The 12,238-nt window shown below is 39.1% G+C and overlaps 1 protein-coding gene across 1 annotated transcript; it reads right to left on the bottom strand.

Moving 5' to 3' along the window:
• Positions 1–1,505: 1,505 nt before the first annotated feature.
• vax1 (ventral anterior homeobox 1) lies at positions 1,506–10,512 on the bottom strand. Its single transcript, XM_034185175.1, has 3 exons — positions 9,126–10,512; positions 7,654–7,841; positions 1,506–2,206 (listed from the first exon to the last, which is right to left on the bottom strand). The coding sequence occupies exons 1-3, from the start codon at positions 9,337–9,339 to the stop codon at positions 1,667–1,669; spliced, it is 942 nt and encodes a 313-aa protein (XP_034041066.1). The 5' UTR covers positions 9,340–10,512; the 3' UTR covers positions 1,506–1,666.
• Between the last annotated feature and the right edge of the window lie 1,726 nt (positions 10,513–12,238).

The following is a 12,238-nucleotide window of genomic DNA, read 5'->3' as shown; positions in this document are numbered from 1 at the left end:
GAAAATGAGTTAAAATATATTTTATTGTTAGTGAAGCTGACTATTTAAAATCCATGTAAGATTTTCTTAACATCCCTGATGCTTTGAAATGTGGGTGTGGCATCACTTGCTCTCCGTCCATTTTTGATCTAGTTGTGTTTTTGAATTCAAACGATGAATACTTAAGTCACATTTTCGACATTACCAAGGATTCAAATATCACACTGTACAATGTTCAGATGTATTTGAAACATTTCCATGCATTGCCTCTTGATCGTATTCACCACTTGTGCCAAAATGATTACAATAGACACAGTTCAAAACTTTAACTCCTTGAGGGAGAAACAGGACCAGGCCACTGTGTACAAGAGGTATAACAGTAAAGGAGTTTATCACAACTTGATGTATACCAACATGTATGAAAGAAAATAAAAAACATGTTTTGTCTGCAGCCATATACATATTATATACGAGTATATGCAAATTTGAACCACACGTTTCACAAGTTTCAAGATATTTCACAACAACAGCACCAAAGAGTTTTGATTGGTTCATCAACCCTCTAATACATTCATTCATTCATTATTTTCCAGATATACTAATCATCTATTAATTACAGTCCATAATTTACAATAAAATAACAATTATAAGGTACATTTCTTATTTTATACTACAATAATTCACCCAGCCTTCTAAATCATTTTTAAGAAGGCTGTGGATTTTTGAAAATTTCATGCAAGAAATTAAATTCATCATATTGTCTTAAAGACTTAAAAAGCTGTAACTATGTGTTGAGCTTTGCAACCAGCTTTCTCACTGATGAAAAGCTCGTTCTTAATGTCGCTCATTCGCCCCGTCACCAGCAGAACCTGTACACCCAAACTCAGAGGACTCACAGAGGTATTAAAACAAAGAAAAAAGAAAAAGAAAAGTCAAGTACTGCATCTTGAAGGATTGAACACCACAAAGTGAGGACGGGTGAAAAATGTCAAATTTTCACAAACCACTGAGAAAACAACACTGAACAGTTAAACTACCGGACAAAATGAGGGCACCTTTTCTGGATTATGGTTCCGTTTGGTCTGAATACTAAACTTAATCTGCATATTTCATTCACGCATTCAGACAGCCGGTCGGTGCTGACATGATGCTCACTGCGGCGTGCAAACAAAGGCACTTTGTAATCTGCGATGCTGCCTTTAAACATTTTCCAGTTTGTTGCACAGATTTACAAACTGCTGTTCAGGTATTTGGCTGTTTGCACTTTCTTACGTGACATGCGTCTGTCCAACACAGTTTTTAAAAAAGTGTAGACTGTCATTTCACTCTTTCTGTCACCACTTCTTGCTGCTGTACACTGTGAACCGCTGGCCCTGTGGTGTGCGCGATGGTGAATATTTACCAAACAGAAACCTGACAGATCCTTCAGAATGTGTTGCTCTAAGTATAACAAAAATCCTCTAATGGAAAATCTTGTGCAAAATGTGTCAAAGCATCACATCAGCCTTGTTAACTGAGCTTGTACCTTTTTTTTTTTTTTTTTTTTTTGCTGAGGTGCCAGATGTGTAACTAGATTATGAACTGCTACGGAACAAACATGACACAGACGGATGAAAGCCAGCAAACCCACACCAAGGCAAGAAAAGAGAACACATTCAGAGGAGGTGCAATCCAAGCCAAGAAAGTATCACTCCAGAATTTTCTTATCCATGGATTCCTTTCCGTTGGTCCGCGAGTAAGGTTCAAAGGCAGAGGAACTCAGGTAGCGGGCAGAAAGTTCCTGCAGGTTGCCAGCAAGTGAGCCGGCCATGGACAGAGGGCTCGAGGAGATGCGGGTGGCCACGCTGCTGAGTAAGGTGGGCACAGGGAAGCTGAAGAGGCTGTGAGCCGCGGGTGAGCTCTGTAAACCCGCCACTGTCCCTGAGGTGGTGACAGCAGGTAGAGGAGGGCTGCCGGCTGCCGTGCTGCCGCTGCCACCGCTGCAACTGCTACTGCTGCTGTTGCTGGCCATGGCCAAGGAGGGAGGGCGCATTGTAGAACCCAGCGTGCTGCTGCTGCAGTGAGGCAGGAGGCCCGGCAGACCCGGAGGGGTCAATAACCGACCCTGCTCCAGCAGTCTGAGGACGCTGCAGGTCGCAGCTGTTTCTGAAACCACCGAGCGAAGCTCAGAGTCTTTACCCTGGTCTTTCTTTTGCTTTGTACGACGGTTCTGGAACCAGACCTTCACCTGGAGACACAGACAGATTGAAGAGACATGGTCAGGCCAAACGTCTGTGAATGCAGTTGTAGTTGTAGACTGGTTCATGTATGCAAACACGATTATTGTTTTTATGATCACAACATGTAACTTCATCGAAACTGTTATCCCCCCCGTAGACAAAGTAGATACTTGAAAGGCTGCTTGAACTTTACATACATTTCTGTACAACCTTTGGGCACAGCTGAGCACATCAGTGCACAGTTTGAATTTCTGTAAAAATGAAAAATAAATACACAAGACAGAGCACAATTTCTTAAAATTTCTATAAAGAAGCTGATTATTACCCAATGGCCAAAATATGGCCATCAGGTACTGCAAAGACTTTGCATCCGTCCGTCTGTCCATCCGTCCGCCCATCCTTCCATCTGTGCTCAGCATAAGTCCAGTCCTGTTCTGCCAGAGTCTTTAAATTCACAGGGAACATTCTTGAGACACAGACTTTGGACAAGTTCAAAGATGGCTAACCTCGACCTATTTAAAAGGGTCAAAATGTCACATTCTGTTTCCTATTTATATACTCATACGGCCGAGGGTATTTTAGCATTCTGTTATATTTTTAAAAGGCAAATAATTATCTCTGTGACTCTCAGCAGTGTCCATTCCTTACAGATTTGGACTTGGAAAAGTTCTCGTGTCTGTCACTTGTCTTGACTCAATGCACCTGCATGAGTTATGTTCTGTTAAAGGGGGTGCACAATTACACAGTCAATTATTGTATCATTTATGGCTTTATTTGCTTTACATCATATTGATGATGGTTGTTTTCAAGTTGAGTGCAGAATTTTGTTTTATGTTGACATTAAAATCAAATACATGCACACACACACACACACACACACACACACACACACACACACACACACACACACACACACACACACACACACACACGTATATATATAAATGCTATCAGGGAATTAAAAATGTATCTAATGAATTACTATGATTTTAATTGCAATTAATTAATCTAAATTAATCTAATTTAATCACATGTATAATGTTTTAGAAAATTCACCCCCAAATTGTAAAACACATACACAGACTCTCAGAAACACAAAAACAATGTAGAAAAAAATTCACTCTCAAAAGCAATTACATAAGATCTTTATGTACGAAAATAAACTCTGCAGTCTGTGAACTTTGCAAAAATGGGGCATCATGAACGTACTGAGCATGATTTATTGCTGCATGACAAAATGTATTTTGAAAAATTGTTATCACTTTAATTAAGTTGATGGTGTGCGTTTTGTAGCAATTTTCCCTTTGCATATCAGGGTTTTTTTGTGATTTGGAACACAGCTGTAATCCAGGGCTATTTAGAAAATGTGTGTGTGAGTGGGGGGGAGCTTTTAATACACACACACTCATCTTCAACCGCTTACTCCAATTAAGGGGGCTGGAGCAGTCATAGGGCGTGAGGCGGGGCACACCCTGGACAGGACGCCAGTCTGTCACAGGGACACATACAGACAAACAAACACACTCACACCTACGGACAATTTAAAGTTTCCAATCCACCATCCTCCTAACCTGTGTGTCTTTGGATGTGGGCGGAAGCCCATAGTGCCCATAGCACTCCACACAGAAAGAGCACAGGTGGGAATCAATCCCATGAACTTCTTACTGTGAGACAACAGTGCCACCGTGCTGCCCGGGCTTTTAGTTAAAATAGTGGGTATGAGGGGGCAGGTTATTTCTCTTACATATATCACAGGGATGCTCATCAAACTGTGTCAGTCATAAATCCTGCTTAAATCAGGAGAATATCTGTAAAAACATGTTGAACATTAAATATCAAACATGAAAATATAAAAGATAGATAAAAATTGATTTGCCACATTATGACTCCTTTAATCATTATCTTATTGGATCCAAGACCATTTAATTTTCAAATCTGCTGATTAAATATTAAAATCTGGATGAAAAACATCAAAAATCAAATGTTTTTAGAATGTTTTAAGCCTGTAAGAGCTCCGTGTGGCTGTTTAATGATCATTAAAGCTGAACCAGCGTTTTGTGTGCGAACGTCGATTTACACACAAAACATCCACATTTGACATATGACAATGACAGTTATTAAAGCAAGTTACTTTGGTATGAAAAGAACTGAACATGTATTTCACCTGCATGTGCCATTAAGCAGGAGGAAGCATTAATGAAGTGCTTTTATTCCTCATGTCAGTCAACAAGATAAAGCTAAATGCATGTGCTGTAGATGTGCTATTCTTACTTTCCTTGGTGCTATTAAAAAAAAAAAAAAAAAAATTTAAAGTCACGGACATCCAAACAGTTATTGTCAAAAACACACTATTTGCAGACCAGGTCTGTGACTCAAAAGAAATAGGATCAAAGTACAGTTGATCGAGATTTTAAAAATTTAAGTGTTATAGGTGCTGTCATTAATTAATCTAAATGAAGGCATTATTTTGACAGCTGTAAATTTTTAAAATCTCAATTCCACAGCCAGTACATGAATAACAAGCACAGTGTGTGTGCACGGCTGCCTTAGATTTGTGCTATTTGTGGTGGAAAGCAGTTGACAGATAGTAAATGTTTATTTTTCTAGATTGTTTTTTGCCCACAGCGTATTTGTTGTGTTTCTGTACCCCTAACTTCACATTTATGCTATGCGTTTGCGTCGCATCACATCAGCCTGGTCCGCTGCTCAACGTGTGCACGTTTTCAAAATGTCTCCTTACTGTGTTCGTGTTTCCTTTCTGTACCAACAAATATTCCACCAACTGTAACTTTGTCATTGTTTTCTGCTAATTTCAGGAGTATAACTTCTCCAGTCACATGAAGAGGACCGTATGGCAAATACAGTATTGATGAAATTGCCTTTTCTTTTCTGTCCATGTATGTCGTCACCAAACAAATGAATGTTCTGTTCCAGATCATTAATTTAAAATCATTCTGTGAAAATCAGATCATTCATGTTTATGAAATGTTACAAGCAAACTGACAAAAATAGAAAAAATACAACTTGTGTTTCAAAGGCAAAAAGAGCATAAAGAAAATCTGAGCGTTTCAAAGGAAGGAAAAACTGACAGGGTGTCATCATTTGTGGTGCAGACTTTAATTTTCCTACCAGTGGTTCTTGTTTATCCTTTGGATGGGTATGTAAAATTAAGGACAATGAAAAATAATGAATTATAATGAGCAGAAAAACAGCAAACACGTCTTTTGTAATATGAGCCTTTTTGTGAGGACGGATGATTTTTTCTGTTCCCTAGTCGAGTGGGGAAGAGTGTGCCGATGACTGACGAGGGCGTTTTCAGCTTGGTCATAGAGCCGTTTGACCATCGCCTCATCAACCAACTCCCTGCCGCTTAATTCAGTATTGTCATTATAATACAGAGCCTGTACCATAAAAAGTATTATGTGCTCTTAATACGAGTGCAATAAATAATGTGCTAATATCATCTTAATATAAGCAATTGTAAAAGTTTAGAATTAAAAAAATGGCTGGTGCTCAATAGGTGCCGAGTGCTGATAGTCACAAGAATATAATCACAATAATGTGAATTGTAAATCTTAGCAAGACTGATGCTCAGTTTGCTTAAAACTTTTAAAAATAATGAAAAGCTGTTAAATATGGTGCATTTATACATTTATAGCAATAACTAAAATTATTAACCCTTAATAATATGCAATATCTTTTATACAACCTCCTGCAATGTATGGTAAAACATTCAGGTTGCTTTCATTTTATTGTGGTTATTAAATGAGTGTCAGCAATTATCTTTGCAGGTGTACTGTTCTGTATATGATATCATAAAGTAATGAAAATGTTTCTATTTTAAAATGAAGTTTGAAACTTCATAATTAATCAGCTTCATCATTTCAGTTAAAAGTGTCATTTCAAATGAGATCTTTTTGTTAACACAGAGATGAAGTAAACACACACACACACGCTCGCGTGCATGCCCACACACTGAATACCAGGGATTCTACTCTGTGAATATAAATGTCAGCACATTTTAAAAATCAGAGTTGGAGTGTTTTAAGGACTGAAATGGTCTCACTATTGTCAGATCTTATGGAATGTCTAAATTCAGTCATTTGGAAGCTTATAGTACCACATTTAGTGCTCACGTTTGCAAACAGAAAAACAAAGGCCGTCTTAATGATTTTGACTAAATTATAACAGCTACACTGCAGTTGTCCATTTTCAAGTTATTATTCTATTTCAGTGATTTGAAATATTTACAGTTTTCCCAAAAGCAGCTGACATTTCATAAAATAGTTAAATTTTTTAAATTTACTGTGTTGTTTAGTTCTTCCCCAGTGAATCCAGCTGCTCCTTCAAACAGGTTCAGGTATTTTCAACTTGAGTATGATGAGGTCAGAAAAACAGGTTCAGCAGCTCAGTCCAGCCGTCTGTGTTTGGGACCTAATAAGTGTTGAGACGAACATCTTGTTCATTTTAAAGTCAAAATCAAAGATGTAACGATTAGTGTGCGCACAGCAAACAGCCATTATTCCTTCATGGAACAGCCACTGAGTGACATGGAACAAATGGTTAAAGTCGCCACGCTGCCATCAAAACATTCCCGCAGGACAACACAGTAAATGCTGCTTCACCATGCACCTTTACCTGCACGTTATCATGAACATGCTTTGAAAAGACACCTGCCAGTTGTGTTACTCAAACAAAGAGAAGTATTAAAACATAGTAGAGGTTCAACACGGGTAAACTAATATTTTTTCAGGGAACGGTTGGTTCAGTGATTCACATTGTGAGAAATCGCTGATGTCCTAGAGAGCTCCCCATGAGGTCGACCCCCTCGGGGTGAAAGCACGTGTGACTCTTTGCCATTTAAAAACCATTTCAAAATAACTTAAGGCAGTAAAACATGAGACAAATTTCACTACCGTGTGGAATAAAATGGCGAGGTTGCCTGAAGTCCAAATCAGTCAGGTGGGTGGCTGTGACATTTGGTATCAAACAGAATTCAAATCCAGTTTGGCCTCACTGGTCAGTGCATGACCTGCTGCTGAGTGTGCAGCACTACTGCCAATCAGCTTATTAAAAAAACAAACCAAAAACAAAACCTAAAGGACGGCACAAATAAATATATTGTGTAGCTGACCTTTAAACCCATAAATTATATTATTTTGGATGAACCATGCATCGTATGGTTTTCTAAAATCATCACGCAGATGGTCATGATTTATTTTTTCATTATGAATATTATGTCATGTTTTTTTGTCTTTGTAGCATCCTGCACTGGACTGTAGACAACACAGTAATGAGATGCTTTTTCATCTGAAAAAGTCTGCTACATTCTGGAATAAAACAGACAAAATTCTTGGTAACGTGTGTGTGTGTGTGTGTGCGTGCATGGAGTAAATTCTGCAATTCTGCATAATTTAAATTTTGTGAGTAGAAAGGAAACAAAGTGTGACATTACCTGAGTCTCAGACAGATTGAGCTGGCGAGCCAGTTCTGTCCGTTCCCTCCCAACAACGTACTGGCACCTCTGAAACTCCATTTCCAGCCGGTAGAGCTGCTCTGCGGTGAAGGAGGTGCGGGTTCGCTTGGGCCGGTCCAAATCCAAGCCCTTTGGCAGGATGATCTCTCGGATAGAACCTTTAGCATCTACAACAACCAGGCAGCAAACAACAAATAAATGAGAACTGCAGGAAACACTGCAGATGGGTGAGATTTTACTCTTAACTCAAATGAGTGAAAATCGATGATGAAAGGGTAATAAAATGCTTGTAATTCAAATTCTGTTACTCATTTTGGTGTATTTGGGTGTAATGTGATAATACACCCAAATACCGTGCCTCAGGTCTGTTATTTTAATCATCATGAGGACATACTTTTAAAAACGACCATTAAATAGAGTTTTATTTTAGCTCATATTATGACTTTATTTCCTGCTGATTTCAACATTGATTAGGAAACAAATAGCAAATAAAAAGCAAATATTCAATAAAATGTTTGAATTAAAACTGCAATTTCACATGGAACTAATCAGGTATTATGTGAGTGAAGTTCTAATTATGATGTGGTTTCAAGCACATGTAGCAACCAGCAATTCAGGCAAGAAATTATATAAATTACTAATATGCACACAAATAATTTAACATTAAATATTGAGTAAAAGTAATCCTGGTCATGTATTTCTTTTATTTATGAAAATATTGAAGTTTCAAAAAAAAATAATAGTGCTAATTTTAAATGCATTTCAGAATATATGCCATTAATCCTGTTAGCGTGTTTCTATCATGTTATATACATTTTATTATAATTAGTGACAAATAGGAGTGCATCATTCATTTTAATAATTGTCCTTGAACATTTCAAAATATAATTCAAATGGGGAAAGGAAACAAACATCTTAAGTCTTTATCACATCCGCAGGGAAAGCAGTGTCAACAAACAATAGTCATAATAATAACTATAATAATATTACTATCAAACACGTACATTCTCACACACACAAAAATTTAATGTGGGTATTTACACTAAAAAACAAAACAAAACCAAGTCTCTGATATTTTGTGTTATCAAAATCATAAAAGGTTTTGAGGTCATATTGTGTATTCTAAATGAGCTACACATAATATGTAAATATTTTTTATTTATTTATTTATTTTTTTACAATGTAATATCTAATTCTTAATTCAGTGACATTTTCTCTTAACTTTTATTCAAAACCGAAATCTGAAAACCAGGCAGACTGTTCTGTGTGAAGCCACTGCCACGGTCTAAAATTTAAAAATCATGTTTTAAAACTACAGCACAATACACTCAAAATATTTGATCAATAGTACAGTGAATCTAATATGGCTTGAAATTATTGTTGCGCAGCTAAATGTGTATATTTTCAAAAACGCAAGTCAAAAGAATAGAAGTAAGCAAACAAAGCCATACCTCGGACAAGTATTCTCCGACAGTATTCTGGGTCCCCTGAGCTCCCCCTGCTTTTCTCGCAGCTGTCGACAGTCCCAGAGGACGAAAAGGAGCCCTGCTGCTCCTTGAGGAAGCTTTTGGACAAGCTGCCCTGGGAGTCCTTTCCATCTTTTCCCTCCTTTAGTCCATTCTTCAGCACCATCCCTTCTGTCTCTTGGCTATACCGCACCTCCATGCTCAGTGCTTTCGGACCTTCGGCTTGTCCGCCTCTTTCCTTTTTCAGGTGGTGAAAGAAAGACGATGAAAAAAAAAACTAAACAACAAAAAACAAAGACGATGCGTTGGACAGTGTGGGTTCTACTTTCAAAACAGCACCTTTAAGCAGGGCAGAGTCAGCTATCTAATGTTTGCTGAAACACCTCCGTCGCCCGACCAAGAAGCCCTATTATCACTGATCAAAGACCCCTGCCCAATGATCATGGACTTCTCAGCGAAAGTCAGCAGTAATTCAATGCTTTCCTCGTTACATAGACATCAGACAGATAGATGATCTCCAAAATCAGAGCCATGGATGTGCACTTGCCTTTTCAATTGATTACCGTAATTTTGCTGCCTCCATATTTGCGTAACCTCATGAATATACTAAATTGTTTGGGGAAATAGATCAGGTCTAATGGAGGGGTTTGCTCATCCCGTCCCCCTCAGTTTGCCTGCTCTCAGCCCAGGGAATCAGCCAAATGATTGGTCTTGTCTCGCAACCAAGCGTCCCTGAACCCCACATGAACACACAATCACAGGGTTATGACTCTTCCAGACCTGAAAAAAGTTCCTGGGTGCTTCATTCTTCCATCTGCAGATCACATCAGCCATTTTTCTTCTGATTTGTCAGAGAGAACCTGATTGCTGCATCATGTCAGGAAACTTTGATCGCGCTCTCCTTTGGCTGACTCGCCCATCAATAGAATCCTGCAGTGTGCAGAGCTCGTCGCTATGCTATTGTCAGCCAAGAGACACGCGAGAGAGACCGAGCAAAAAGGAGAGAGAAAGATTTAGGTGACGAGGACAACCAACAAATCCATGTTGTGCAAAACTGATAAAGACAGTCACGAGTCTCCTGGTTTCAGCACTGAACATTGTCACATTCATAGGAATTGTGTTAAAGTTTCCTGTTTTTTTAATTTTTGAGTACGATGAGCACATGGAGTAATCTAGCGAGGTCCTGGCCACGAACGCCACGTTGTTCAGTATTCAAATGATTGCACCCCAGAAGACAACCTCAGCTCTCAGAATCTTAACCGACACATTTGAAAAGACACCAGAAGAGGAAGAAAATTACTGATTAGTGCTCAGACTGCCTGCACTCTTTCACACATGGATACCCCTAGAACGGCCCCACCTCTGTTCACAACTCGCCTTCCAGCCCAATAGCCACCCACCTAACCACCAACTCTAAGCTGTTCCCATTGTCAGTGCAACAATATCTCTGAACACAGCAGTGGCCAGTAATCCAATAAGACCATTGATTAGGCTACAGTGATTCAATTCAAGCCAACTGCGTTTTACAAGGAACATTCTCTGGCCCTTCTTGTCACCTTAGCTGGCCAGAAGACCTCTTCAAGCTGCCCCCCTCCCTGAGTGCCGTTCATGCTTTTATGGGAAACAGAGAGGAAAAGGAGTGAAAGATGGCAATTATCTAATTGGACTATTAACAAACAATTCAGTGAGTGTGGCTGCCTGGCAGCGGTCTTTGGGTGGGTTTAAGGACTGCATGTTGGACTAACTTTATTCAGCGAGTGTTTGGGGAGGGGGCTGCTTGGAGTGGGGTGGGCATTATTGTTAAAGAAAGGTAAAAAGGAAACAACTAAGGGAACTGGGGCTTCTCAAGCTGCGGTGCAGAGCCTCAGCCTGGGAAAAAGATGGAATATTTTAGGCATCTTGGCTCAACACAATAGTTAAGGAGAACAAAAGGCTGTTTTCAATTTCAACATACGGTACACATCAAACATTTCATAAGGAATTCAAAGTTGAAGTGCAAAGTTTATCATTTTGTGAAGCACTCGTGTTTCAAGCAATTACATCAGTTTGGAATTTGGAGTAAAAGAAGGTTTATATGATGGCAGGTTGTTGTTTGGCACCATAGAGCTCTTCTGCAGAATGTAGAATAATCCAAATGAGCAGTTTTAAAGGGAAACAATGGTCTCAGCATGTTATATATCATTTCAATCTGGTCTCACGGCAAGTCGTGATTCAGCAGCACGAAATATACATTAATCTATTGGTTTGTGATATTGTGACGAAAAGCGCCTCATTTTTGTCATGGCAGCACAAATTCATTCTAATTCATTCCATGATGGCTGCACGAAATTAAAAGTGAAGTGGGGGAGTCGGGGTGGTTATGGTTAGGGTGGGGGGAAGGAGTAGGTTTAGGTTATGGTTAAGTTTAGGGTTGGGGGTAGGAGTAGGGTTAGTAATAGTAAGTTAAAAAAAAAACCTGTCACAAAAATTTTACTCAATTCGTCACGGGAGCACGAAAAAAAAATGTGAGACTGGGCTGATCATTTTTCCTGTGGTGGGTGCAGCTTTAAAAAAATGTTGTATCACTAAGGGTCCCTTCACACATAGTGGGCCTCATGTATCAACGTTGCGTACGGCGATATTTGAGCGTATATGGGGTGTACGCCAAAACGACAACACCACTTGGCATTTATCAATGTGGTCGTTGGCGTACGCTGCGCTGAAAATATACACCAGGTCGAGAGGTGGTGTAAATTATACACCAAAATGAACCAGCGCTGGAATCCACATAAAAATGAAGATGATCAACATGATAAACAGTACCATTATACAAATCAATGCATATGTTACATAAATAACACTTTCCTGATTATACTACATAATAAATACAAATCCCGCCTTTGCGGGACTGTTATGGAGCACGATCCGTGGTCACAGCGCTGACAGGAACGAAAGCGCTGAGCTTAACTTCATGTGGTGTGATCGTTTTAGACAGTGAAATTGATAATAACAACTGTAGTTTCGTCATTCCCTTAATTCGCCGTGCTGCAACCAGGTTTTGTCGTCTCCATTTGGTTGTCACAATAAAATAAATACAGAAATACATTTAAAAAATAAAG

This window comes from Thalassophryne amazonica, chromosome 13, assembly GCF_902500255.1.
Source record: "Thalassophryne amazonica chromosome 13, fThaAma1.1, whole genome shotgun sequence".
Lineage (NCBI taxonomy): Eukaryota > Metazoa > Chordata > Actinopteri > Batrachoidiformes > Batrachoididae > Thalassophryne > Thalassophryne amazonica.
This window is presented reverse-complemented; position numbering and strand designations above follow the sequence as displayed.